Source organism: Punica granatum, chromosome 2, assembly GCF_007655135.1.
Source record: "Punica granatum isolate Tunisia-2019 chromosome 2, ASM765513v2, whole genome shotgun sequence".
Classification (NCBI taxonomy): domain Eukaryota; kingdom Viridiplantae; phylum Streptophyta; class Magnoliopsida; order Myrtales; family Lythraceae; genus Punica; species Punica granatum.
In genome coordinates this window covers 32,158,843-32,185,650 of record NC_045128.1, presented here as the reverse complement: position 1 = coordinate 32,185,650, position 26,808 = coordinate 32,158,843, and the positions used below count along the sequence as shown (strand labels likewise).

The 26,808-nt window shown below is 41.3% G+C and overlaps 5 protein-coding genes across 7 annotated transcripts; 2 read left to right on the top strand and 3 right to left on the bottom strand.

The window, feature by feature from the left end:
- The first annotated feature begins 2,181 nt into the window (after positions 1-2,181).
- LOC116195357 (L-type lectin-domain containing receptor kinase S.4) lies at positions 2,182-4,547 on the top strand. The gene has a single exon (XM_031524489.1). It carries the CDS (start codon positions 2,263-2,265, stop codon positions 4,354-4,356), a length of 2,094 nt encoding a protein of 697 aa, XP_031380349.1. The 5' UTR covers positions 2,182-2,262; the 3' UTR covers positions 4,357-4,547.
- A 927-nt stretch (positions 4,548-5,474) lies between these two features.
- Positions 5,475-9,337, bottom strand: LOC116195356. The gene is made up of 5 exons (XM_031524488.1): positions 9,181-9,337; positions 6,736-8,610; positions 6,247-6,442; positions 5,957-6,147; positions 5,475-5,825 (listed from the first exon to the last, which is right to left on the bottom strand). The coding sequence occupies exons 2-5, from the start codon at positions 8,564-8,566 to the stop codon at positions 5,743-5,745; spliced, it is 2,301 nt and encodes a 766-aa protein (XP_031380348.1). The 5' UTR covers positions 8,567-8,610; positions 9,181-9,337; the 3' UTR covers positions 5,475-5,742.
- Positions 9,338-9,979: 642 nt separating this feature from the next.
- LOC116195358 (protein SRG1-like) lies at positions 9,980-12,226 on the top strand. The gene is made up of 4 exons (XM_031524490.1): positions 9,980-10,955; positions 11,072-11,319; positions 11,414-11,741; positions 11,889-12,226. The coding sequence occupies exons 1-4, from the start codon at positions 10,701-10,703 to the stop codon at positions 12,132-12,134; spliced, it is 1,077 nt and encodes a 358-aa protein (XP_031380350.1). The 5' UTR covers positions 9,980-10,700; the 3' UTR covers positions 12,135-12,226.
- Positions 12,227-12,272: 46 nt separating this feature from the next.
- LOC116195355 lies at positions 12,273-16,169 on the bottom strand. Of its 3 annotated transcripts, XM_031524486.1 has the most exons (7): positions 15,772-15,905; positions 15,513-15,614; positions 13,537-15,421; positions 13,224-13,419; positions 12,930-13,120; positions 12,769-12,830; positions 12,273-12,604 (listed from the first exon to the last, which is right to left on the bottom strand). In XM_031524486.1, exons 3-7 carry the CDS (start codon positions 15,389-15,391, stop codon positions 12,518-12,520), a joined length of 2,391 nt encoding a protein of 796 aa, XP_031380346.1. In that variant the 5' UTR covers positions 15,392-15,421; positions 15,513-15,614; positions 15,772-15,905; the 3' UTR covers positions 12,273-12,517. The 3 variants fall into 3 exon arrangements, with proteins under 3 accessions (XP_031380346.1, XP_031380347.1, XP_031380345.1); XM_031524487.1 differs by lacking the exon at positions 15,513-15,614 and having other exon boundaries at positions 15,772-16,169; XM_031524485.1 differs by having other exon boundaries at positions 15,513-15,856.
- Positions 16,170-16,600: 431 nt separating this feature from the next.
- On the bottom strand, positions 16,601-22,036 carry LOC116195354 (pumilio homolog 2-like). The gene is made up of 9 exons (XM_031524483.1): positions 21,122-22,036; positions 19,417-20,567; positions 19,187-19,328; positions 18,972-19,079; positions 18,510-18,722; positions 18,074-18,184; positions 17,786-17,980; positions 17,515-17,689; positions 16,601-17,046 (listed from the first exon to the last, which is right to left on the bottom strand). The coding sequence occupies exons 1-9, from the start codon at positions 21,611-21,613 to the stop codon at positions 17,009-17,011; spliced, it is 2,625 nt and encodes an 874-aa protein (XP_031380343.1). The 5' UTR covers positions 21,614-22,036; the 3' UTR covers positions 16,601-17,008.
- Between the last annotated feature and the right edge of the window lie 4,772 nt (positions 22,037-26,808).

Sequence of the window (26,808 nt, the reverse complement as noted above, 5' to 3'; positions counted from 1 at the left end):
TTATTAAACGTTTTTCTTTTTTGACCCTCCGTCCACCGATCACTCCTCAATGGTGGAAAGTGCATGTAGATATACATTAGCCCATATTATCTCGTATTCTTTATTAATCCGATCGATCAGTTTCCAATGTCGAATAGTTCCGTTGTTGTGCCTGATGAAGTGCGTGACATAAATGGCAGCTGTAAATGTGTTCGGTCGAATGCTACACAATGTATTAGGACTTATTAGGCATAGCAACTGTGGTCCTACTGCACGTCTTTTTTTTTTTTTTAATAACCACGTGCTGTCGTGACACGACATATCGAATATGAGTTTCAAAATGACCAAACAAAATAAGGACACAAAAAGTAAAAATACATCTGAAAATGGGAACACAAATTAAACGTGACTTTTACTTTGAAAAATATGATATCCTTCCCCGATGGTCGGACGATACAAACCATGAAAAATCACATGCCTTAGTCTTTATCCACCCGAGAAGCCATTTTGACCAATATTCCCATACATTTTTTAGCAATAAATAATATGAATAATTGCGTCATATAACCTAACATTTGAAGGAATTATTAGTTCTAATCCAAACTTAATTTTTTATCTAAAATATCCCAAACGTTGACTTGTTGATTTCACATCTAACCCGACGCTAACTTTCCGTCCACGATTGACGGAATTGCACACGTGGCACGTTAATTTTGTAATGTTGCTTACATGTATTACAAAATTAAAGTGTCACGTGTGCAATTCCGTTAATTTTGGACGGAAATTTAGCGTCGGGTTAGATGTAAAATCAATACGTCAACGTTGAGATATCTCAAGTAAAAAATCAAGTTTGAATTATAACTAAAAATTCATTCAAATGATAGGTATACGACGCAATTAAACGTAAATAATACAACCGGCCTGGCCCCCCAACCCAACTTCTTCATTAAAAAGATGAAGAGAAGTTTGTAGCGAACGATCATCGTTCATATGTGTTCCAGCTCATCCCATCCAACGGCTGTCGGGTTGATAAATAGACCGTATAGTTATCATGAAAGTATTGCTTTGAGCTACGTCGGGTCAACGTCAACTGCCACTGAAAGCACACTGAGAATGTGGCTGCGTCTCCGTGGGCTCACCGGCCTTCAGGACAGCGACCCTTGCTGTAACATGGTGGCCCGGTGAGATCAGTATCACCGAGTAGGACACGGCCTCACGTTAGCCTTTATAACGACGGAGCGGGACAGGAGAATGAAATCATCACGAAAATTATAGATCCGTTCGAGGAAGGATCCCGACCTTTTTCGACAGTTCAGATCGAACGGCTTCGAAGCGGTGATTAACCAACGTGGAATGAATCCTATCCTATCAGATTAAAGGTCCTTGACAGTGGCCATTGTGGTTGCCCACCTAAGCAGTGATGTGGAGGGAAGTGGCACGTCACTTTCTGTCTGTTCCCTCTGTTAGTGGTCAGAATTTTCCATGGATTTCCCATAAGGGATCATTATTCAATGGATGAAAGTCAAAATAGAGAGGAGGAAATTATATGATATGATCTATCTAGAAAGGTAATTGAAAGAAGAAATTACATGTAAATCATATTTAAACCATGGAAAGGAAACTCAAAGCTCTGTCCCCAATCTATCTGCCCATAAAAACTGTTACTCGAATCAACCACGTGATTTGATACGGTCGGCAAACTTTATATCACATGATCGGACTTTGCTTACGAAAAAGTGATGTGGGCTTAAAGATGTAATGAGCTCCGATTTGCTTCCTCGAGATTTACATTTCGAACCTGAACGGAATATAATCGACTTTGCCATGGAACTTGAACGTCCCCATGTGAATCAGGTCAGATTCACTATGTTTGTTTCCTCGTTCCGACCCAACAGCCAACGCTCACTAAAGTCCCACTCTTTCCAATCCAATTCGGGCTGTGCCACCGCCCAAAACAGCCAACAAAAACTATACCGATTCCTCGGCACCTCTTTCCCTTAATAAATGTCACGGATTCGAAATTCATGAGTGAAAAAAAAATTCTCGATTTAGATAATTTAATCTTATTCAATCGACGAATTTGAATTTAAACTCGTTAAACTTTTAAAATAAAAAAAAAAAAAAGATATGCAGTTAATAGAATTATATATTATAAAAATATTAAAAAAAATACAAACAAACAAAACAAAAGGCACATAAAAACATTTCTCAATTCGACAGCACCTTATATTCCATCTTCATCCCTTCCTCCCTTTCCTCCTCCTCCTCCACTTCTTCTTAGTAATGGCCTCAGCACAGACCCTCCCATTCTTCTTGTGGGTCGTCATCCTCATTGCTCCATTGCTGACAACACCATCCAAAACCCAGTCTCCGGCCCCCGGTGAGATCTTCTCCCGCGGCTTCACCGCCGCCAACCTGAGCTTCGGCGGCGGAGCCGAGGTCCTGCAGAATGGCATCCTCCGCCTCACCAACGACTCCCTCCGGGCCCTCGGCCACGCCTTCTACTCCTCCCCGGTCCGATTCAAGAACCCCTCCGGTGGCCGGGCTGCCTCTTTCTCCACCGCCTTCGCCTTCTCAATTGTCCCCCAGTACCCGAGCCTCGGCGGACACGGGTTCACCTTCGCGATCTCGCGCTCGAGGGAGCTCCCCGGGGCCCTCCCGAGCCAGTACCTCGGGCTAATGAACTCGTCGGATCTGGGCAACTTCTCGAACCATATCTTCGCGGTCGAGTTCGACACGGTCCAGGACTACGACTTCGCGGACATCAACGATAACCACATCGGGGTCGACATCAACAGCCTCGCGTCGAATAAGTCCGTCACAGCCGGGATTTTCGCAGAGAACAACTCGACCCTGAAGGAGATTTATCTCAAGAGTGGTGCAGTAATACAAGCTTGGGTGGATTATGATTCCCTGAAGAATCAATTAGATGTGAGGATCTCCAAATCTTCTGTTAAGCCGACAAGAGCAGTCCTGTCTTTCAATGTGGACTTGAGTGAGGTCTTTGAGGATTACATGTTTGTTGGGTTCACTGCCTCAACAGGGCTGCTTGCGAGCTGCCATTACATAATGGGTTGGAGCTTTTCAATCAATGGACAGGCCAAGTCCTTAGATCTTTCCTCTCTCCCTTCTCTTCCAAGCTCTGATGGAAACGGCCATAAAGGTCTAATCTTGGGTGTTTCGTTTTCGGCTTCTGCGGCGATGATCTTGTTGGCCTCTGTCGCCTTTTACATCGTCCGCAAGACCTGGAATTCTGATGTGATTGAACCTTGGGAGCTCGAAGTGGGGCCCCACCGATTCCCTTACGAGGAGCTCCGGAAGGCCACCCACGGTTTCCGGGATAAGGAGCTGCTCGGGTTTGGTGGGTTCGGTCGGGTTTACAGGGGGATTCTCCCGAACAGCAATACCCAGGTCGCTGTTAAACGAATCCTAAATGGGTCGAAGCAGGGCCTGCAGGATTTCGTGTCGGAGGTTTCTACTATCGGGCGGCTCCGTCACCGGAACTTAGTCCAGTTACTTGGGTGGTGCAGGAGAAGGAGTGATCTCTTGCTCGTTTACGACTTTATGCCTAATGGGAGCTTAGACAAGTACTTGTTTGACGAACCCAAGAGCATCCTCAGTTGGGAGCAGAGGTTCAAGATCATTAAAGGTGTGGCCTCAGGATTGCTGTACTTGCACGAGGAGTGGGAGCAGGCCGTGATTCATCGTGATATTAAGGCCGCGAATGTGTTGTTAGATGCGGAGCTCAATGGTAGACTGGGGGATTTCGGGCTCGCAAAGTTGTATGAGCATGGGGCGAACCCGACCACGACTCGAGTCGTGGGAACATTGGGTTACCTCGCACCAGAGCTCACCAAAACAGGCAAGCCAACAACGGCATCGGACGTGTTTGCCTTTGGGGCATTGTTGTTGGAAGTCGTGTGTGGGAGGAGGCCCGTTGAGCAGAAGGCCTTGCCCGAGGAGCTCATACTGGTGGACTGGGTGTGGGAGAAGTGGACCCTCGGATCGATCCTCGAGGTCGTGGACCCGAGGCTGGGCGGCCAGTTCAATGAGGTAGAGGCTGTTATGCTGCTGAAACTGGGTCTGATATGCTCAAACAGCTCGCCCCAGATTCGGCCCTCGACGAGGCAGGTGGTGCGGTACTTGGAGGGTGAGCTCGTGTTGCCGGAAAAAGCCTTGCCACCAGACGGTAACTACGATATCAAGAAGGGATCTGGCGGTGGCACAGGACTCGATGATTGTACCCATTCCTATCGGTCTTCCTCATACTATGACAAGGTTACCATGTGGTCTTCCACGATGGATGAGGGGGATCACGATCTCGAAGCGGGTCTCACTTCGCCAGCTTCGGGTTCGAGTATAAGTGATTGTAGGTAGCATTAGCGAAGGGACAGTTAGATGTTGTTGTCCCTTGTTTCACTAACATTAGTCATGTGATCATATTGTTTCACTTTTTTTTTAAATTTTTTTTCCCTGTATATGAGACATACTATATGATATACCATTTTGATGTAGATAAAATTGACGTGTAGAGTACACAATTATTCCGTGGATTGGGGTCCAAAAAATCTTTATAGCTAAATTTAATATTGTTATGTACAATTAAGAATTTGGTATCCCATCTTAATGAAGTCAAACAATTAAAAAATAAAAGGAGAAAAGACAAAAAAAGGTGAGCTGATGATGGCTTTTACTTCTTCTTCACCTAATAACTGTTTATCAAGAGTTCAGAAACTTGCCAACCACCAGAATTGGGTTCCCGGCCAATTTTTTATGTTCCAGCCAAAACAAGAAAAAAACCAATAATTTTATGTTCTTGAAAAGGACAGTGGTAGACATATTTCAAAAAGTTTCTTCTCGGGTGCAATTACACTCTGGGTCCGGGCATCGGAATCGGGGAGATCAAATGGGATACTGGAAGAACGGGAAAATACTTCTCATACCTGAAGTAGGTCCCTAGTGACAAGAGTTTGGTTTTCGTAGCACATAATGGAAACCAGAGAAACTTAACTCCATCCTCTTGTTTGTGCTGTAGGAACTCCTCAACGAGCATATGAAGACTACACCATTCAGAGCAGGCACAAGTAGGCCCCTCCAAATTAGGCAGAGACCCAAAATAGAGAAAAATTCTGATGGATTGGCCGTGGCTCCACTTACTCTTTGCCTGTCGCCTTCACTTCATGGGATGGAAAGCAGCAGAAGGGCAATTTTGCAGACATGGAGCTGAACACAAGACTACATGGCCAACTATTGTTCCTTGCCACCTTCATAAAAGTAAAGCAGGGCCCACGTCAACCGGACTGCCCGAATGCTTCCTACCCAGTGATTTCATCGTAACCCGAAAAACCACTATAATATTATTCCTCTATTAGTTGCATCGACCGGTAATGAGGTGGGGATCGGACAAGTCCCGTCGAGTAACAGGCCCAACCAGAAACTCCGGTCCATCATACTCATGCTAAGTTAGTTACCACCACAGTGCCTGCCCCTGCATCTGGAAGATTTTAAGTATCGAAAAGTCAATTGCACCTTCACATGGAACTCCTGGTGAGAGTAACCATAAGTTTTGACAAGAAATGGCCTGTAAAAGAATTGTATGATTCTTCCCATTTGAATAAACATCTAATTCCCTACATCGGATCTGCCAAGCCAAATCACTCTATATCCACCATCCTTTCTACACTAAGTCAGTACATCTCCCCATCTACAGGGACCGAAGAATGAACTAGCCATGGTCTTTACAGGATAATCTTAGACTCTCCGCTATAGCTGATTCTGTCCAGTGTCCCCAATGTTCTCCTCCTCCCCATACTTTGCTCTAGTGAAAATTTCACAATCATCAAAACCTGTCAAGACAACCACAAGAGTAGAGATTAAGTACTGACAACAAGGGCCCCCGCCGCCGCCCCCCCCCCCCCCCCCCCCCCCTATTCCTCTTAGAATTATATTCAAGACAAGAAAGGCTCGGATATATTACCTGTACCCAAATATTCGGTTTCATCTGCTACTGATTCTAAAGATTCCGAGCTAGCAGAGGGTGGCTCAACTGCGGCCCAATCAAAACTTTCCTGCAAGTATATACCCCTACCTGTCACCCAATCTTCAACAACTCTCCTTGTCTCAGGAGCTATTGGATCCAGGGGATATTGTTGTGGATTCTTCCTATTCCTGTGAAGAAAACTTGTTACCATAAGAGACTCCAATTCGTAGAAATGTGAAAGGAAAAGAATTCAACTTTTCAAATTTCGATCATGAGTGGCGACTTGCCTCAAACGAAGATTGTACTGAACAAAGACAAGGTCGCTCAGCCGCTGCTGCTCTAGGCAGTTCTTGGTCTCGTGGATTTGGTCAAAGGGGATCCAGAGATTCTTACATCCAACGGTGGAGCAAGTTTGGCTCAGAATCCGAATTGCCAAACGGGACAAATTCGGGCAGCCTCCTCCATATGTCGACCACCATTCAGCTTTCAAAAAGAAAGACACAAATTTGTAAAAGGGGAAAAAAAAATCTGAGAAGGTCTTCAGTCATGTTTGGTACTCTAAAGTGAAAATACTCAATACATCTGTTTATTTCCCTAAGACCTCGAAATGTTCGTAAGGAGAATGACATTAAGAGTACAAGACCTGCATAACGCCCAACAAAAATCTAATAGACAATGCATGTAATGAGACTTTTCCAACCCCCCCACACGCTCATGCGCACACAAAAAAAGATGAATTAACTAGCAGAAGGTCAAATTTTATAAGGGACACTCACCAGGATGCAAAGTGTCTCGAGCTCTAACAGCCATCTTTCTACCAAAGTCTCCAGAGCTACTTTTATACAAGTTTATCTCTTTCATGATCTTGTCTTGAACTTTGAAATCAGAGACAAACCTCTCTATGCAATCAAACGTCCCCGACATGATCTCAACTGGTATATCTCCTTCGACGCTGTAAAAGAATTTCGGGTTGAGGAAGAAACCCGCACTGTGAAGAGGAAGATGCCAATGCCGGTCCCACCTACGGTCGATTATGTCCCAGTAGATCATGTATTCCTCCCTTTTCATAAGCTCCTTCTTTATCGCCTCTTTTGCCCGATACATTGCCGCATGGACATATCCCATTGCAGCCTTCTTCTCGCCACCAACAATTCTCATAAGCTGAAGCAGAGGGCTCGTTAAATTGGTTATGAGAATGCATGATGCCCAGAATGATTGACTACTCACATAGTCCAACATCTCTAGGCCTGCGGGATTCTTTGAGTATGGGCAGTCCATCCACTCCTGTGAGGTCACCATGGACTGCAAGTTGTGCTTATGATCAACCATCCGTTTCAGTGTCATGAAATTTGTAGCAAACTGGCTGTGTCCTGGTTCTATGACATCTTTGCCAAAGGTGTACCGTCTCAGAAAATTCAAAACTGCAGAATTGTTATAGATAAACCGGGTCATAGATTGGGCTTGTTCAAGGATCGAACTTATCCACTCAAGTTCAGCAATGTCCTTGAGTATTAAATCTATGCACTCGGTCGCACAAGGAGCCCAGTACATTGCCGGCATCATCTCCATTAACCTTTTCCCAGCAACAGAGAAATTCTCTCCGCCATTAGTGATCACTTGCAGTACATTCTTTACTCCAACCTTCTCTTCAACCTCTTCCACCACTTGCCTAAGCACTTCCACCAGATTTTCTGAAGAATTTATGTAGTCTGTTGCGTCAACAGATTTCCAGAAAAAGGTTCCTTCGGAACAATAAATCAGAAAACTCAAAAATGTTTCGCCCGTTTTGGTGCTCCATTGCTCAACCATAAGGGAGCATCCCGTCTTCTCACAAGCAGAAGCATACTTACTGAAATCACCCTTCACTTCCTCGAGAATGCTCTTCAGGCTGGGGCCCTTTAGGTGGTGATAGCTGGGCCCTGAGACATGGGGTCCCACAGAAGCAATTGCATCAATCATGGGTTGAAAATAAACCGAGTTCACAGCATTTAGAGGAGCTCCGATATCATACAAGAACTGTGCCACCGCTGTATGTACATGGTCCATGGTCATTTTGCTCGATGATGAGCTATTATTTACGTCTGCCCCATCAGGAGATTCCTTGATTGGCATCACATCCAGAACCTCCACAATGGCATTATTCTCTCTCTGCCTTTTCCTCCTCACCTTGTTCTTATTAACTCCACCTTCTCTGTTCACTAACAAGCTTTGGTTTGGCTCGAGGGAGTCCATGTGAACCGGAACCAGCTCTACCTCAGCACTCAAGTCCCCTTGACTAGCAAACTGGTCCACGTCATTACTAGGCTGGGGGATATTAGAGATCACCTCATCTATCTTCTGTTTCCTCCTCCTCTTGGTGGCAGCCCCATCCAAACTCTGTTGCATTAATTCGCGGACATCCGGTGGGACCCGAAAGCAAGTTGAGGCATTGCCCTTGTGGCCCGCAAGGTGTTCCTTTATCCTATGAATGCCGCCACCCTTGAAGAGCTTCGCACAGTACAGGCACTTGAGATGTACCTTGTCCCCGTTCTTGAACATCTGACAATGCTTCCATGCTGGGTCCGTCTTTTGCGGGGTAATAGGAACAAGGTCGAAACCCGAAGCCATAGTTGCAACAACAGTCACAACTCACAAATAGGGCATAACAATTCCTACACAAGTATGCACAAAAGGAAGGTCAAATCCTCCATAATTCGACCGTCCCCGGAAAGTAAATATCATTTAATTGCCGTATCCTTTTCCAACAGCAAGTCTACATGTTCCCACCCTGAAAACACGTAGTATAAAATGTAGACAAACCAAAACAGGAACCGGGAAACGTTTTCCCAGCCTGAACTGTGTGCGGAGATCTCGCAGTCCCTGTTCTTCCAAAGGAAGTAACTGGAAACCAACATTCTCGCTAATCTTCAGTATTCGATACCAAAAGTCTGCAATCGTTGGTTTCCAACCCGCACGAACTGGAGAATTACAGCTCAGAGGTTTATGGGCATTCAATATATGGCCTAGACATATGAGCTTTGGCTTGCAAGCTTCAATCTTTCCCGCGAAGGAAATCATCCGAATGTCCCTAGTTCTCAAAAGCCGCGGTAAATATGAAAATAGGTCGGAAACACGACAGGCGCTAGCTGTAGCTTAGAATCTTCAAGCTTCCATGGACAACGGAGCAGACACCAATGGAAAAATTGAAGCTTTATTGAGGGAAGAGCGGAAAGGAGACGTACCCGATTTACGTATTGATGAGACAGAGCCGCTGGTGGGGCGAGACAGAGAGATCGATGTGAGTATCCAAAAACCGAGTCAGGACGCCCAACGGCGGCTTAAATAAACCGACAGAGTTCCACCTGGTGAACCGGTTGAAGTTTGCGTTCGGTCCGGATATGAGCCATATATATTTTCCGTTTCCTCTTTTAACTACACCCAACAAATTACTAAGATGACCCTGTGTTCTTCTAAAAATACCAAAATGCCATACCAAAGTGAGTCTCTGTGGAGCCTAAGGTAACTTCATACATATGATCGAGTTGTAAACTTATGTAATTCAATCTACATTTTGGCGTTCAGAATTCAAGCAATTGTCTAAATTTTCGATATCATTATGTTACATTCATTCGTGATAGGTCTTAATCTTTTTTTTTTCCCTTTTTACTTCAAAGGATTTTAATGCAAGAGATATGATTTTCTGTACTAGTGCGCATGTTCTGGACACTCTCACGAAACACAGGTTCACATACATCTCGTATCAAATTTTTTATGCAGTTATAAATTTTTAAGCAGAACAAAAACTTAGAATAAATTTTGGAAAGGAGTAGAGGTGCAACCTAACCCTATGCATCCCGCCATCACCTTGCGGCTCAAGCATTTGTTCCACGTGAATGACATTGTGTTCCGCACTAGCAGTGAATACTCGCCAACCCGGGTTGCTGTTTGAGGGCCATCAAAAGGAGCAGGGATAATTCACTTTCAGCCGAGAAAAAAAAAAAAAAGAAGCGGGGATAGACTGGTAAATTGCATATTTGCAAGATGAGTAGAAACAAGGAAATAAAGACTAGGGTTTGCCTCAGCCGGCTGTGGTGCCTTATATTGACTCATAACATTACCGAGTGAGCCGGTGAAGAATCGAGGCGGACCGGTTTGGTGGTGGGGCGGCCGAACGGACAGAGAATACCGGTCACCGGGCGGCGGCGCCGGCCCCTCCGGGCCGGCCGGAACAAAAAATAGTTGCAGTGAACCGGCGATCTCAATAAAGACATCATTTTTCTTTGAAAAAACACGATCTTGTCGAATTCCCACAGTCGGGAATTTTGTTGGGTTGGCGAATTCTGAGCTCTTCCTGCAAATTGACGAGCTTCTGAGTTTGGAGCCACAACTAGGGTTTCGTATGAATCTTGAATTTGATAGAGAACATGTTTCGAAGATATTCACGAAACGCCAGGAAGAAATGGGAATCACTATCTTGAATGAGGGTCTCGACGACGAAGGTTACTGTCAACAACAACCGCAGCTTCTGTCGTTTGTAATCACAAAAATAACGAAGTTTATTTTGGCGTTGGTATTCTTCTTTGTTTATTGCCACTTGATGATCCCAATCTGGGGTTCCTACAAGAAGCAGGAATCTATCTGATTAGAGAAGGAATCTTTTGATGAGAACAAGGACAGAGATTCATCATTGTCATGTTCCTCTCCCTTTTATTATAAATCAATCGCATTCTCCCAATAGCTCCATGCCAAGGAGCAGAGCAAAATGGGGAAAGAAGATGGAGGGTTGGGCTGGGGAGGGTCCTTATCCGTGCCGAGTGTGCAGGAGATTGTGCGTAACGACTCCGGTTCTGTTCCTGAGAGATACATTCGGCAACTTGAGGACAGGCCTTCAATGGAACCCACGATGTCCGACTCTTCCCCTGAGATTCCCGTCATCGATATGTCCTTGCTTGCAAAAGGTGATCGAGATGAACTTGGAAGGCTGGATTTTGCTTGCAGGGAATGGGGATTCTTTCAGGTACATTCTTCCATGAATAATATCAATGGAGCCAAGAGAATCAGCGGAGTTAAACTTACTGCTCATGAACCGATGAGTTACGAGATTTTTTTTTTTTTTTTGTTCTCTTTGTGCAGATTGTGAATCATGGGGTGGCGGCGGATGTGCTGAAGGAGATGAAGGGAGCCGTGGCAGCATTTTTCGATCTCCCACTGCAAGAGAAGAGAAAGTATGTGATGGCGGAGAATGATATTGAAGGATACGGACAAGGATACGTTGTCTCAGAACAGCAAAAGCTCGACTGGGGAGACCTTATGTTCCTCATGACACTCCCTTCAGAGCACCATAGGTTCAAGTACTGGCCGCTCATGGTTCCCGGTTTCAAGTACGTAACTCTGTCGGCATCAGCTGAAAGATTTTAGCAGCAACAGGAGAATCATCTCATGACGAGATTGTTTTACAAATGTTTATCTTTGCAGGGAGGCGGTGGACAAGTACTCCGGAGAGATCTACAAGGTCACCTTAGATCTCTTATCCGACTTCTCATATCTTATGGGCATGGAGAGAGACAGTCTAAAGATGCTGCACGGAGACGTGATGAAACAAGGGATCAGGATGAACTATTACCCAACTTGCTCGAGGCCTGATCTTGTTCTCGGTGTGAGCCCGCACTCAGATGGGAGCTCCATAACACTTCTCCTGCAAGATGATGAGATAAGCGGTCTTCAGGTCAAGCATAGAGGAGGATGGGTCACTGTAAAACCGATCCCAAATGCAATAGTTGTTAACGTTGGTGATGTTATGGAGGTATCAATACACCATATATTCTCTTCTTCGTATTTTGACAAAAGAATACTGAACTCAAATTTTGGGGTTAACGTCAAAAGCATAGAGCCATCATGAACGAGGTTTGGACCAAAAATAATGCTATATGACTTCTTTCGGTCTCTGCAGGCATGGAGCAATGGCAGGTACAAAAGCATAGAGCACAGAGCCATCACGAACGATAAGAGAACGAGAATGTCTATTGCAACCTTCGTGTTACCTGACGAGGAAATAATAATCAGTCCAGTACCGACTATGGTTGATGATGATCAGAACCCGCGTATGTACAAGAACATCAAGTACATTGACTATATTAGGCATACACTAGGGCAGAAAATGGACGGGAAGGCACATACAGAATATCTGAAGCTTTGAGCTCTGAATCAGTAATATTCCCTCTGTTTTCCAGAAGTGCTCGAATAGATGTATCGTACATTTAAACTGAATTTACCAGCACCGTTGTATCAGAGATCGATTTCAAAGAGCGCATAACAAGAGAGGGATACTGCTGAATTGAAAAGTGAGCCCAAATAAACATTAGCAGCAGAATTAATCTGATCCATCAGTAGAAACATCATTGGAAATTACATATCTACAGAATCTACAAAGACAATCTGAGAAGACTTTAGCTACAACCAGCCCCATCGTTAAATTGTTAGACATATCCCAAATTAGTGCAGTACATTTACAATGAGCCACCTACCAAATCGACAGCGCTATAACAAACACGAGAGGAAAAAGAGAGGAGAGATATTTAACTATTCGCCATCGTTCTGCTGAATATCATCACAAGTTTCCAGCACTTTCTTCACAACGAAATTTGCAAATTGGTCCTTCATCGTCACCTATATTTAACAGACAGAAATTAATGAAAGAAAAGGAAGACCAGTTCTGTACGATGTTTTAGAACAGCGTTTGACAAATAGCAGCAGGAACCCCTCATGGCAGCCCGCATAGGACTCTTGAAATAGATGCAGTCTCTCTCGGAAGTTAAGAGTTGCTAACTTACAGCATTCTCCTCAGCGTTTTCCTCATCTTTCACTCTATCGAATATCTCATAATCATCAAAACCTGTCAAGTTGGTACAGTTTAAAGAGCAATGAGTCAGTAATAATAGACCTTCCTGGTCATCAGAAAAATCGTCTTCAAAGCATGAGGAAGTTTACTTGCCTGCACCCAAATCTTCAGTTTCATCAGTGGACTTCCCCAAAAATATCGGGCTTGCAGAAGGCGGATCAATTGAGTTCCAATCTAGACTATCACAGTCCCGTGAGTAGAAGTCCTTACCAGTGACCCAATCAACAACCGTGGTATCAGAAGCCAGTGGATCCGTGAAATGATATTCGCGGTTCTTGTCACCCCTGCAGAGATTAGTGCTCTTAGAGAGGTATCTTGCACTAGTTTAATGACAAAACATCAACTTTGGACTGATGAGATCAAATTTTGTTTACGAGTTACACTTGCCTCAGACGCAAATTGCATTGAGCAAAGAGTAGGTCACTGAGTCGTTGATGCTCCAGGCTGTTCTGCATCTCATGTACTTGGTCGAAGGGAATCTGGAGACTCTTACATACATCTGCACTGCAGGTTTGACCCAGAACTCGAATTGCAAGACGCTTTAGATTTGGGCAACCTCCTCCGTAGGTTGACCACCATTCAGCTAATAAAGATCATTAACCAAAAATAAATAAATAAATAAATAAAGCATCTGAAGAGGAGATAGATTATAGTTCAAGGTTTTCATGACATGTTGCTGCAAGATAAATAGAAACCTCACCGGGAAACAGAGTTTCTCTGGCTCTAATGGCCATGTTCCTCCCGAAATCTCCAGCAGCAGTTTTGTATGAGCTCATCTCTTTAATAATTTTATCTTGGATGTTTATATCAGTCACCAATCTCTCTATGCAATCGAACATCCCAGACATGATCTGACCAGGAATATCTCCTTTGATGGTATAAAAGAATTTCGGGTTTAGGTAGAAACCCGCAGCATGAAGAGGAAGACCATCAAGTTGTCCCCACCTACGGTCTAATATGCTCCAGTAGAATAAATATTCCTCCCTCTTAGTGAGCTCTTTCTTGATTTCCTCTCTCGCCCGATAAATTGCTGCGTAAACATAACCCATTGCAGCTTTTTTCTCACTTCCAACGATTCTTCTTAGTCGCAGTAAAGGATTTGTCAAGTGGGTCACATGAATGCACGATGACCAGAAGGACTGACTAGTTACAGTATCCAATATTTCTAGACCCTCTGGTTTCTTCGAAAATGGGCAATTCATCCACACCTCTGAAGTCACCATTGCCTGCAAATTCTGTTTATGATCAATCATTCGTTTAAGGGTCCCGAAATTTGCAGCAGACTGGCTTCCTCCCGGTTCTACAATGTCATTGCCACAGGTAAACTTTCTCATAAGGTTCAAAACTGTAATGTGATTATATATAAATCTCGTCATAGATTGAGCTTGTCGAATGACTGAATTGATCCATTCAAGTTTAGCAAAGTCCTCGAGTATCAAATCTATACATTGAGTTGCACAAGGAGCCCAATAAAGAGTTGGGAAAATCTCCATTAACTTTTTCCCAGCTGAAGCCAAATGCTCTTCCCCACCAGTAATAACTTGCAGCACATTTTGTGCTCCTACTTCATCCACTACCTGCTTAAGCACTTCAACTAGAAAATCTGATGACTGTATTAAATCGGGCAGGGCCAGACCCTTCAAGAAAACCGTCCTGGAAGGACAATGAACAGAGAAACTCAAGAATTTCCGACCCAATTCACTGTTCCATTGCTCGACCAAAAGAGAGCAGCCTGTCTTCTCCCACACCGAAGAGTAGTTGGCAGTTTCACTCTTCACTTCTTCGACTATATTCTTCAGAATCTGACATCTTAGAGTGTGATAGCTTGGTGCTGCAACGATTGGTCCAACAGAAGCGATCGCATCAATCATGGGTTGGAAGTAAGATGAATTCACCGCATTTAAAGGAGCCCCTATGTCAAACAAGAACCGCCCAATTGCCATGTCAATATGATTCATGCTCCTTTTACTAGACGAAATGCTATTTGGATTCGCTGCATCAGGCACCCCTCTGACCAAAAGCGGTCGGGGAGTTTCAAGCAGGCTATTATCAAGATTTCCTCCTATTGGCATCATATCAGATGTTTCCATGGCGCTGTTGTCTACTTGTCTCTTCCGCCTTACTTTGCTTTTCGTAATTCTACCTTGTTCTGTGATGAATGAGCTTGAGTTAGGCTCAATGGGGTCTGTTAGAACCGAAACGGGCTCAATTCTTGCATCCGGGTCACCTTGATAGGCCAAGGCATCAGTCGGCGGGTTACTATTCGAGACCACTACATCACCTTTTGATTTCCTTTTCCTCCTCGGCTCCAACTTCTCAAGGCTCTCTCGCATTGATTGCCAGACGTCTTGCGGGACCCGGAGACAAATCGACCCGTTACCCTTGTGACCAGCAAGATGTTCCTTCATCCTATGAATCCCGCCACCCTTAAATACTTTAGCACAGTACAAGCACGTGAGGTGCACGCTGTTTTCATTCTTAACCATTTGGCAATGCTTCCATGCCGGGTCAGTCTTTTGCTTCGTAGCAGACACCATTTCAGAACCCGAAGCCATTCCAGCAACCTCTTCACATGTAAACAATGCCTTGATAACACATAGAAACAAACACAAAGGTTAGAGCTTCAAACTCTAAAATGATCAGAAAGATTTAACTAATTGTCAATTATGAGCATACCCTTTGATCTTTCCATCAAAAACTTGCCATATGTTTGATGACCCATCTGAAGAAACTATCCATGGGAACTCTGACCCACACGATCTCGGTGTTGGGCAGACTCTGATCGCGAAAATGTCCCCAATTCAAGAAAATTTCACCATAGAAAAATGGGAAATTGCTTGCTGTTATATTGTGTTCTCCTTTTACAGAAGGCAACAGCCCAAGAAAATCAAAACTTACGATTCACAGAGGGACAAAGAGCAGACAATAGGCATACCCGCTTCTGCTTCGGAGCTCGGAGTCGGAAAGAACCGCAAAGGGACAGAGCCGAGTCGGAAATCAAACGGCGGGCGATGGAAAACCAGAGGAGGAGCAAAGTTAGGGCGAACCAATTAGGGTTTGCTTCGACCCAATTGAGAAGAAACGAGCAGGCCGGTTGTCGGGTGTAATGAACCGGTAACGGTTCCGGTCAGCTGGTCCGGTCCTGGCAGATTTCACCGACCGGACAGTGGCGTGGTGGACAGTATTCAGGTGAACCGGACACTTTGTTTTCCTCATGATTCTCTACTACAAAACTTCCTGAAGTGTTGCAGTTAGGCTTTGTAGGCTAAGATCTTGTGAGAAGCAGTGTTAGTCGATATTTTGCTCTGTCGTGATCATTATCGCTACCTTCTTTATAACCCGAACACGTAAGGTGTAACAGATGCAGTTGCAGCTCAAATTATCACAAGCTATAAAGTGTTGCCCGAGCTAATCTACACTTTTGACATTACCTGATATGCAACCTGACCCTGCGTCCATCACTCTACAATACTCCTGCTCCGATTAACCTAAAGTCCAACACGATTAAAGCCCATCAAAACGATCTCAGTTTTTACCAATGTTTGATGCTAATGAGGTCCCGATTGAACCATTACGAGCTGTAACTAAACCGCTATAGACTCTAACTAAAGTTCACACTGGATAATTATTGACTGTTGCTAAAGGTCCAAGATGAACTGCGCAAGACTTGCCACATCACCGGGATTTAACTCCGGTCATCAACGATAGCTGTTGAGCGTAACTAAAAACCAACTGCTGAAGAGATGTATGAGTTCATGCAGAAAGTAAGAAAGTAATAACTCGTTAAGTAGCAAGTTCAAACAGTTCTATAAGATTAAACTAACTCGATACATCAGTAAGAGACTTTTTAAGACACCTGGAAACTCCAATCCGAAATTACATGTGTACACAGGCCATAGATATACTACCTCTTTCTGCTATACATACACTCTTACAGAACTTGTACATCAACTCTTAAAAACACCTCCGCATACGCATGTCAGCACGATTCTATATGGTACATGTTCTTAAAAAGTACAAACCCGACAAATCTTTATTCTCAGCTGCTCCTATCTATCTAAATAAATAGATGGAGCTACGACTAAACATGAGAGAACAAAAGGAAAAAGAAGAGAGAGGTCACCCTATTCCGTAGGTCCTCAGTTAGCTGTACAGCTTCTCCTACGCTAATGCTATGCTGGGTGTGGATTCAGAATGCTGATCCTCCGCTCTGCGAAAGATTTTGGAGCCAAGTCAGAATGTCATAGCTCAATTTGTAAGTGTTTCATCTTTCACTTCTTAAAAATGGGACAAAATGAAAAGAATACGAAATCAAAAGAATGTGGTTAGCTACTTTAGACAATAAATTTTGAGAACCTTGCAAATTTAAATTCGATGTCTTCTTTGCTAACATACAAATTGGAGCCTTCTCGCCAGTTTCATTTTTTTCCTCTTTCTTGGAAAATGGAGGAAGAGTGAAGCATTGGCTTTAAAATAGAAGATTATAACCAGATGACAACATCACACTGATCTAACATTCTAAAGATGGATCCAAAAATTCACCCGGGGGGGGGGGGGGGGGGGGAGGATGGATTCAAAGAGCACATAGAGACACGTTTTTATTATTTTAAGACCCACGTCAATTTCAAGTCCTACAAAAAGCATTAGGTCCAGAGATACAAGGAAAGGAGAATCGTACCGCCAGCAGCAACCAGTTTCTCCACACGAGCAACAATGTGCTTCCCGTAAGTGTACCTTTTGAGAGTATTCAAATGTATCTTTATTCGGTTCATGATTACTTCAAGTTGGTGGTCATCACAAGTTTCCAGGACTTTTTGCACAACATAGTTTGCAAACTGATCCTTCATCATCACCTACATCAACAGACATTTAAGGAACATCCTCACTCAGAAACATGTGTGGCCCCAAAAAAGAAATTCGAAAACCATCAACGAAGAAAATCAACAAACCTGAAGAGGGTCATTCTCATCAGAAGAACCGAGCATCTCGTTGACCAAGACCTGTCGCTCCATTGGAGTTCCGAAGGCTAAACACTTCTCAATAACATTGGAGGCGAATTTCTGCTGGCTCATGTGAACTATCTTCCCAGTTAATGTCTTGATTATTGCAGTACGTTCATGTGGCTTCCCATGCTCCAGCACATGCTATAGGAAAAATACACAAAAATCAAGAGGCAATTGGGAGATACAAACAAAAAAGTATAATACTCAATAAAAGATAAAGTAATACATTCAAACCTGCACTACGTAATTTCCATATTGATCTTGTGCCAACATGCAAACTGATTGCATTATCTCATCCATCATTATCTGTTGGGTTTTTGGGTTGTGGCAGTGCTCAAGAATTCTCTGTTACATGAAAGTTATAGCTCTTAGCATTCCGGCTGCATAAATTAGCAAAACAAAAACTTGTACTTTTTTTTTTAAAAACCCTTTCTGCAAGAAAACTCAGCAAATTAGTTCCAAATCTAGCCACTCCATTGACAGACAGTAATGTTTCGTCAATGCTGCAGCATGAATTCTGATTTGATGTTTTCTTATCATACTGCTCCTTTTGATTAATTGTTATGTTGGACCAAAAGAATAGATAATTCTCATGCGCCAAAATAATTCAAGTAAAACCTAAAATAGGAGACGAGGAAAAATAAAAGAGAGACTGGAAATTGGTTTCTACCTGTATGACGCGGCAGCCATATGGATGAGTAGACAGAGTCACGACTTGATCATAGAAGACAGAGACGATGAAATGAATGGCCTCTTCAGGAATGCACTCGATACATTTTTGGATCACATGGTTCCCATTCTGATCTCGAACGCAGCGCATAACATGACCATCAAGCTCTGTCACCATCTTTGTTTGCTGGTCCAGCTCAACTACTTCTATTGCCTGTGCAAGTGTAATTGAAACAAGCAGCGTTAGAACGGACATTTTCTTTTTCAATTTTTTTTCCCATATAATGAGCGATCTACAAACACCCAAATAGATCTTGCTAAGTCCAGGCCTCCTTTCACGAAATCATGTAGTTAAACCTTAGACATGTCATTGCGCACCACAATTAGCAACTTTAACCATTCAACCAACTCACAATGTTAAACACCAACCAGAAAGCATGAATTTAAAGTAAGAAGGTTTTACCTTTTGAATTACTCGACATCCATACATTTGAAGGCTTAGAGTTAGTACATGCCCATAGAGCTGCTCCGCAAGTTCGCGAACTTGAGAGGGACTTCCATGCTCAAAAAACTATAAGAGTGATTGTGGTAGTAATCATGAATTCTAAGGCAATTGATATTTTGCAAAAATGCAACATTCAAACATAAATTGGGCTCAAAAAGTCTCTTTCTACATACCTTCTGAATAACATAGTTCCCAAATACATCAGTCATCAGTGTCAGGGCTCGGGGCATGATTTCATGAAAAACCATGTCTTTTTCTTCCGTGGATGCAGTCTCAAGCTTTTGTTGAATGAAACGACTCCCATATTGATCAGCACTGCTAGCTCAGACAGCATTAATCAATGCCAATAAAACTTCTTAAAGTAATGAAAACAAGAGTATCAAACAAAGCTATCAGCAAATACCTGAACTCAACAACATGGCCCACAATTTCTGACAGCTCAAAGCACTTAGCTTTGTTGTTCTTGAACTCGTCCAGCAACGAGGGCACGAAATTCTCATCCAAGCCAACGCCAGCGTCTGGATTCCATCCCCCAAAGAACGCACCATTTAAGTTCCTTGGCCCCGACTGACAGCGAAGATTCTGCTCACTCTGCCTCATTGGAGAATTCGGGAATGGGGGACTTCCAGGATAAGACATTCCCATTGCACAGCCCAGGTTCACATTATTGTATCCATTATTCATAAATCCACCTGACTTCCCAAGATAAGGGTTACCGTATGGTGACTTTTGGGACAAAAGCAATGCATCAAAGTAGGCCTTTTGGAGCCCCAGTAAATTAGCGTATGAATTTCCTATCCCGTCTCTATCCATAATCGGCTCCCGAAACTCATTCAACCTCGAGTACTGAAAGGGACCCATCTGATTTCCAGCCCGACCAATATTATGTAAATCTACTGCTGCTGCCATTAAATTCGGGCCTAGAGGCGAATTTCCACCGAATGCCCTTGGGTCCAGCCCATGCATTCCCAATGAGGATGCAGCAACAACATTTTCAAATAGAGGCATCTGTGATGTAGGACTTATAGTTGACGCGTGTCCGCTCATGCCATAATTATGACGACGGTTAGTAGAAGAAGGTCCCTTCACGAATGAGCTATTATTGAGAGGAGAAATAAGAGCTGGCTTATGGATCTCTTTATTGGCATGAGGATGGTTTTCCTCATCTAATAGAACATTCGAGGCGAGATTCAACCCAGATAAAGAGGCAGCTAGGTCTTCTTCGGACTCCGGCATGCCATTGAATGAATTCTGGCCATTAATGCTTCTCTTGTCCATCGAATTAACCCTTCCGACGCCAACAGTGGGGATTCGAGGAGTGGGAGCTCTGTCGACAAGTTGAGGGTCAGGTGTGTTGCTTCTGGACAGGGATGCCCCAACCCCGAGAGCAGAAGCATAACTGTGAGAAACCGATGAACCGATCGCACCTTTTTTACTCGAAATAGGGTTTGACGAATCAAAAATTTCAGAAAAATCAAGACTTTCACCAAATGCATTTCGGCTAGCTGGACGGGACAGGTGCCTCGTGGCTGCTGCTCCATTATTCATATCATCCTGCAGAAATATAGGAAGAAAATGATCCGAAGTGCTTAGGATCTTAAACCACAAAGCTAGCAAAATGCTAAAACTGGAAGCAAATAAATCCCGATATGAACCATACAAAGGAGTCTGCAGAAGAGAAAAACTTTCCAGCAGATATATAAAGATTTAGCAACTATTAACAGTAGGAACGACAGGAGCTCAGTGCAATTGCAAATTTGCAACAACTTTGCTATTTCAAGAAATGATTGCAAAGCATCCTGAATCTTTTTATTCCATTTCTCTCCTCGTTGGTCAGAAAACCAAAAAGCAGCATTAAAAATCAAAATCCGAGAAAGAGTATCTTTAAGCTTGTTAGATAAAATAGGAAAGATCAGATGATGTTCTGGACAAATCTCACTAAATAAACCTTATAAAAGACAAAAGAATTAAAGCCCCCAATCCAAATGTAGAAAAACCTTACTCGTCACCATCAGCCCGGTAAGATAACGATTCGCAACCAAATCGAAAAATCAGAAACTACTGAATGATCTCTTGGATGAGTGCCTGAAAGTTTCGATCTTTTTCACCTGAATGATCTCTTGGATGCTCTTCTGCCTGCTCCCGAGCCCTATCCCGGGCAACCCGATCAACCCATCGCCGCCCCAGTCGCTCCCTTTCGCCTCTTCGCTCGCCCCGAACCCGGGCTGGACCGAGAACAGAGACCCTTCCCCGGGCCCACCTCCGCCCACCGCCCTCATATCAGGAACCCCTCCGCCACCGCCGCCGCCGCCGCTCAGCCGCTGCGTGAACCGCCAGTCCTCCTTCGAGAGCAGTGGCGGGGGAAGCCTCGGGTTCAGCTTCACGTTGGAGTAGTAGTAATTAACATATGCCGGGTCAGCCCTCAGCTCCTCCTCAGGGACGAAGCCTCCCCCGCCGATTTTCTCCCGGGGGCCGAAAAGGCCCCCGACCGCCGTCAGCGCCCCCTCCACGGTCGGCGGCGCGGAGCCACTGCGGTACATGTTCAGCTCCCTCTCCAAATCCCCGTGAGCCGTCATGTTCGGGTACGTGTCGGTGATCATAGTCAACTCTTTCAAGTGCAAACAGCTGAGGAAATCGCATCAAGATCGAAACTTGAGGTGGGTTTCAGCTCAGGTTTGTCAGTGATCGGATGAATTGGGTCAAATGGAGGAAATAAGCTGCTTTCTTAATCAGAATCAATGGAGCCATGTCACGAAATCAAAGGGCCGGCTCAAGAAGAAGGCTCGATCCTCTCATTGAGCAAGTTCAATGGCGAACTGCTTCATCTCCTCGCGAACGGAAGATCAGAGTGAGAGTGAAACAAGATGAGAGTGAGAGAGGGAGGGGGGGGGGAGCAGAGTCAGTGAAGAAGACGGGAGTGATAAGCACGAGCGACGGAACGGCTTGGGCCGTTGGATCCGAGGATTCGACGGTCATGATGTGCCGATGAGGCATTTGTTGTTAGAAGAACGGCCTTTAGGGTTTTCATTACTCACTCGTCTCTCCTTTTTGCATTGAATGCTAAAAAAATCTATTTTATGTCGCATATTTAATATTACCTTATCTTAGTTCGTGCATGAAACGGTCGAGACTCGAGAGTGTAGACGGTCTAATACGTGCCCTTACTGAAAATTTGGTGCAGTTCGTGTGATATTTTTCTAGAACCTTGTATATGAATGTGCAAGTATTTTTATACTATCATCACAACTTCTTACTTACTGCAGAGACCTACGTGGATGACATTGTAATGCACGAATCGAGTCGCGGCCATTATCACGAGCTTGTTGCTATGATGGCGGAGCACGACCTTTCATCCAAATGGATACTTGGATAATTACCGTGGCCTAATCTTGGTTACCAATCCAGTTCATCGAAAAAGAAGAATTACCATTCCGCTTACAAATGCACCTAAGAGCTTAATTAATAATGTGTTATACCATGTCCACGATTACACGTTCTTTAGTGTGTCCTATAATCTTTCATGGCGTGAAAAAATGATTTTAGATAAATAGAAGTTTTGGTATTTGGATATTAATAATTAATAATATGCAAAAATTCAAGGTCCTTTTTAAATATTTTTTTGAGTGTGAATCATTATATACGGAAGTCCAATTGGACCCCGGCTAATTCAGTCAAGTTGAATCGGTTCACTAAGTGGTAAATCTCTCTCAGTGTAGATTTTCTGCATTTACAAGAACTCGAACCCGAAACTTTAGTTAAGCGAATAAACGTTCGTTTGAACTAATCCACACTGGTCCTTTTTAAATACTTTGTTAATAATTAAGGATTTTTATTCTCTTTTTGCTGGTTGAGCGAATTTTAAGTGGTTATTTGCCCGCAATTAGAGCTTGTCCAAGATTGTGATTTTTCAGTTCGAAATTTTTGCTCCCATCCCCCGTGACAAAAAATTTGACTAGAAGATCTCTCTTGTTACCACTCGTTTTTCACATGCTTGTTTATAGGGCATGTGCACAATCAAGGATTTTCTCAGATTTGATTTTTCTTTTTCTTTTTTTTTTCACTCCTGGTCGAGATAATAATGCTTCAACAATATCAACAACTAAATTCTGGTTTCCATTAGTTTTATTTTTAAAAAAATTATAATTTCTGTTGCACTTGAACAAATTTTATTATATATGAACATGATGTAAATGATAATTAAATTTGACCTGTTTAACAATAGAAAATTACGTTAATCTTTTCCCAGTGGAAAAATGCATTTCGAGTGTACTAGTCCTTTCCATTTTTCTTTAAAAAAGATAGAAGATATCATCGAATTCAATCAAACTCATCACTTGATTCGCTTCAAATGCAGCTTAAAAAAATAACAATAATTTCATAACCATAACATGTTAGCTTTATGAATACAAATAGTTGTTTTGCCCGTGTTTTACACGGGTTGATTAAATAAAAGTTGTTTTATAGGAACAAATATTGAAAATTAATTTATATTTTTACATTTTCGATATAAATGCATGGAGAAATATGACTGTATGTCCTTCAGAATACATATATTTAGCTAAAGATCGTTAAAACTCAAGTATTATATGACATTCTCTAGATTTTACTCCTCGATTTATCTTTATTATATTATAATGTTGCTACATGATATACATTGGAGGGCCGCGTGTATATATATATATATATATATATATATTACTTACCTAAAATGCAATTGCACAATTATAAAATAGAAGAAAAGATAAATAAACAATAATACATCTTATTCTATAAATATGAGTGATCGATTTTGTTATCAAAATCTCAAGAAAGTTAAGAATCAATTGAAAGTATAAATTTATTAAAACATATTCAAATTATAAATAACTTAAATTATATTAAGTTAGGCTTTATCCACCTTATTAGCTAAAAGATAATTGCCTGAAAGAATTAATCTATCGAAGAATGAAATACTTACCCTCCGTTTGGTTTCGCAATTGAATTTTAAGATTTTAACTCTAACTTTAAGTCTACTCACTACACAACAAAAATCAACTCTTCAAAATGAAAAAGGTGGATCTCATATATAAACCCACATATAACTCTATTATATTCAATTCAATTTTTAATACTCAATTCTCTCAACTATTCATTACTTTTTCACACTTTTTTTCATAATTCAACAATACAATCATTACAACTTAATTAAAATCAAAACTCAACTTTACTCAACTCTAAAACCAAACACACCATTAAAAGAATAAATACACTTAAAAGATAACGTAAAATTACGTACTTCATCATCGCGTATAGTGACGTCACTTCACATAAGGATAGCTCCATGTTCTAATATGAAAAAGTCTTCATTCTTCTTGTTCCTTAGTTGACTCCGCACCACCTAACATAACACCAAAGTAAAAGCAGAAAGAAATTTTGGTAACATAAAAAAGCTGAATAGATTAAAAAAAAGATAGAACTTTTATAAGTCCATTATTTATAAATAAATATACAATATTTCTCTGTTAATAATGACTAAAAATAATTAATAAATCATTTTTTAATTGTTTTATTATTTAATGCATTTAATGCAAGAACTTTACTTATTATCCTAAATCTTATTTAGACATTTATATTTGTAGTCCTATATAATCTAGACATTTACCTTTCTAACTTTATTTCTTGTACGAGATACAACTTTACATATATTATACTAGTGTTTAATCCCGTACATTATAGGGGTTTGTGTTCATATTTTTCTATTTTATACTAATAATAATTACCACACTTTGGGATATTAATTTACTTATTAATATTATTATTATTATTATTATTATTATTGAAAATAAAAGTTCTCAACAATCAATTTTCAAAAATAATTTTCAATAGAGTTGCATGAATACTTTTGAATAGTTCAATTATAATTTTGTAATTAACGTTCTTATTATGCTTTGTAAATTTACTTAATTTTTTTCAAAATCGGATTGTAGTTATATATAATTATATTATTTTATATATTTTTATTCGTTTATATTATTTTCAAATTTATGGAATCTTCCTTGTGAATAAAGATTGTTATTATCCTATATAATATCATTTTTTTTAATTTATATAATCTTCCTTCGTGGGTAAGGATCATTATCGTTCTATATAATGAAACATTATATTACATATATATATATATGTATATTAAACTCGATTTTTATATACTTCTTATTGTTTTAGAATTCATTAAAAGATAATCATTTTTATGATTCATGATTTTTATTTTTTTTAACATGCTAAATATTACTTTTCAATATGTTTGTACATATATATATGTTTATTTTTTAGGGTTAATGACCCAAAAAAGCATTAACTTTGATCTTTTTTCAATTTTGGTACGAATTTTATTTTTTGGTCAAAAATGCACGAACTTTGATTTTCTTGTCACGTTAGGCATTTGTCTCATTTTCCATCATTTTGCTAACTTAGCAAAAAAAGGTACTTACGTGGCAAATGATGTCATGTCACGTCAACAAAAATAATAAAAAAGTTAAAGAAGAAAATGAGAGAAAGGCTTCAGCTGGAGAAATGGTGGACCATCGCCCCCTAATTAAAGTTGTCGGTGACCCCAAAGGGCGCTAGTGAGCCCAATCAGGGGGTGATGGTCAATGGAATCAGGCTGATTCCAGCGGGTAAGACGTCGATCCAAGCCATCATCCTTGGGAATTCTCTCGATTATGGCTAGTGAGGCCTTGATCCCGGTTATTACCCCTACAATTGGAGTCACTGACACCCTCTAAGATCACCAGCGACCCAAGTCGAGGTTGCGGTGGCCAGCAAGGCCCCTATCCTTTTTCCGATCAAATCCTTTATCTCTTTTAGTTTCTTAATTATTTATTGTTGACGTGGCGTGACATCATTTACCTTGTAGGCACCGTTTTCCACCACGTCAGCAATATGAATGGAAAATAATACAAATGCCTAACTTGACAAAAAAAAATTAAAGTTTATTCCCTTTTTACCAAAAAATCAAGTTGGTGCCAAATTGAAAAATAGCATAAATTCATACTTTTTTGGGTCATTAATCCTAGTTTTTATGGTAAATTATATATATGCTTAATTAATTTTCGTAGGAATATCCAAATTTTTTTATCAATTTCTATAAGATAGGCTCAATTTTCATAATGTCACATTAAGTTAATTATTTATATACATTTATGACTTACATATTATAATTAAGAAATTACAACATAATTTTTTAAATTGTATTTAGTAAGAGATTTAGGTACATTTAATTACATTTATTAAATATTTTTAATTATTATTCTTTATTTTTTAAGTTTTTCATATTATTTAAATTTTATTTTAATATTATATATAGTGAGTAGGAGATTTAGATACATTAACTGCATTTATTAAAAATTAAAATTTATTATGTTCATTAAAATTTTCTTTTTCCATATTTTTAAAATTTTCTTTAAAGCTTTTATTATGCACTCAATCTCATTTATTATACACCCAAGTAAATTTTAGTTATATAGAGATTTCTTAGTGAGGTCACGAATATCTCATTGATTGAGACTAATCCGGCTCGGATCTAAGCTACCATTTTCGTTTATTGCTTTGAGTAAGTAATTTGAATTTTCTTTTTTGTATAACTAATCCAAAAAATGAGAAAGAAGAAAAATTGACAAAAAGGTTCTAATTTGCAACGCGTCTAAGGAATAAGGGTGTAAGTAAAATCCGACTCGACCCGAACCGAAAAGCCAAAAATCGAAAGACCGTTTATATAACTGGGTGGTTCCCTTTAGCATATTCTGTTCTCAGTTCGGGT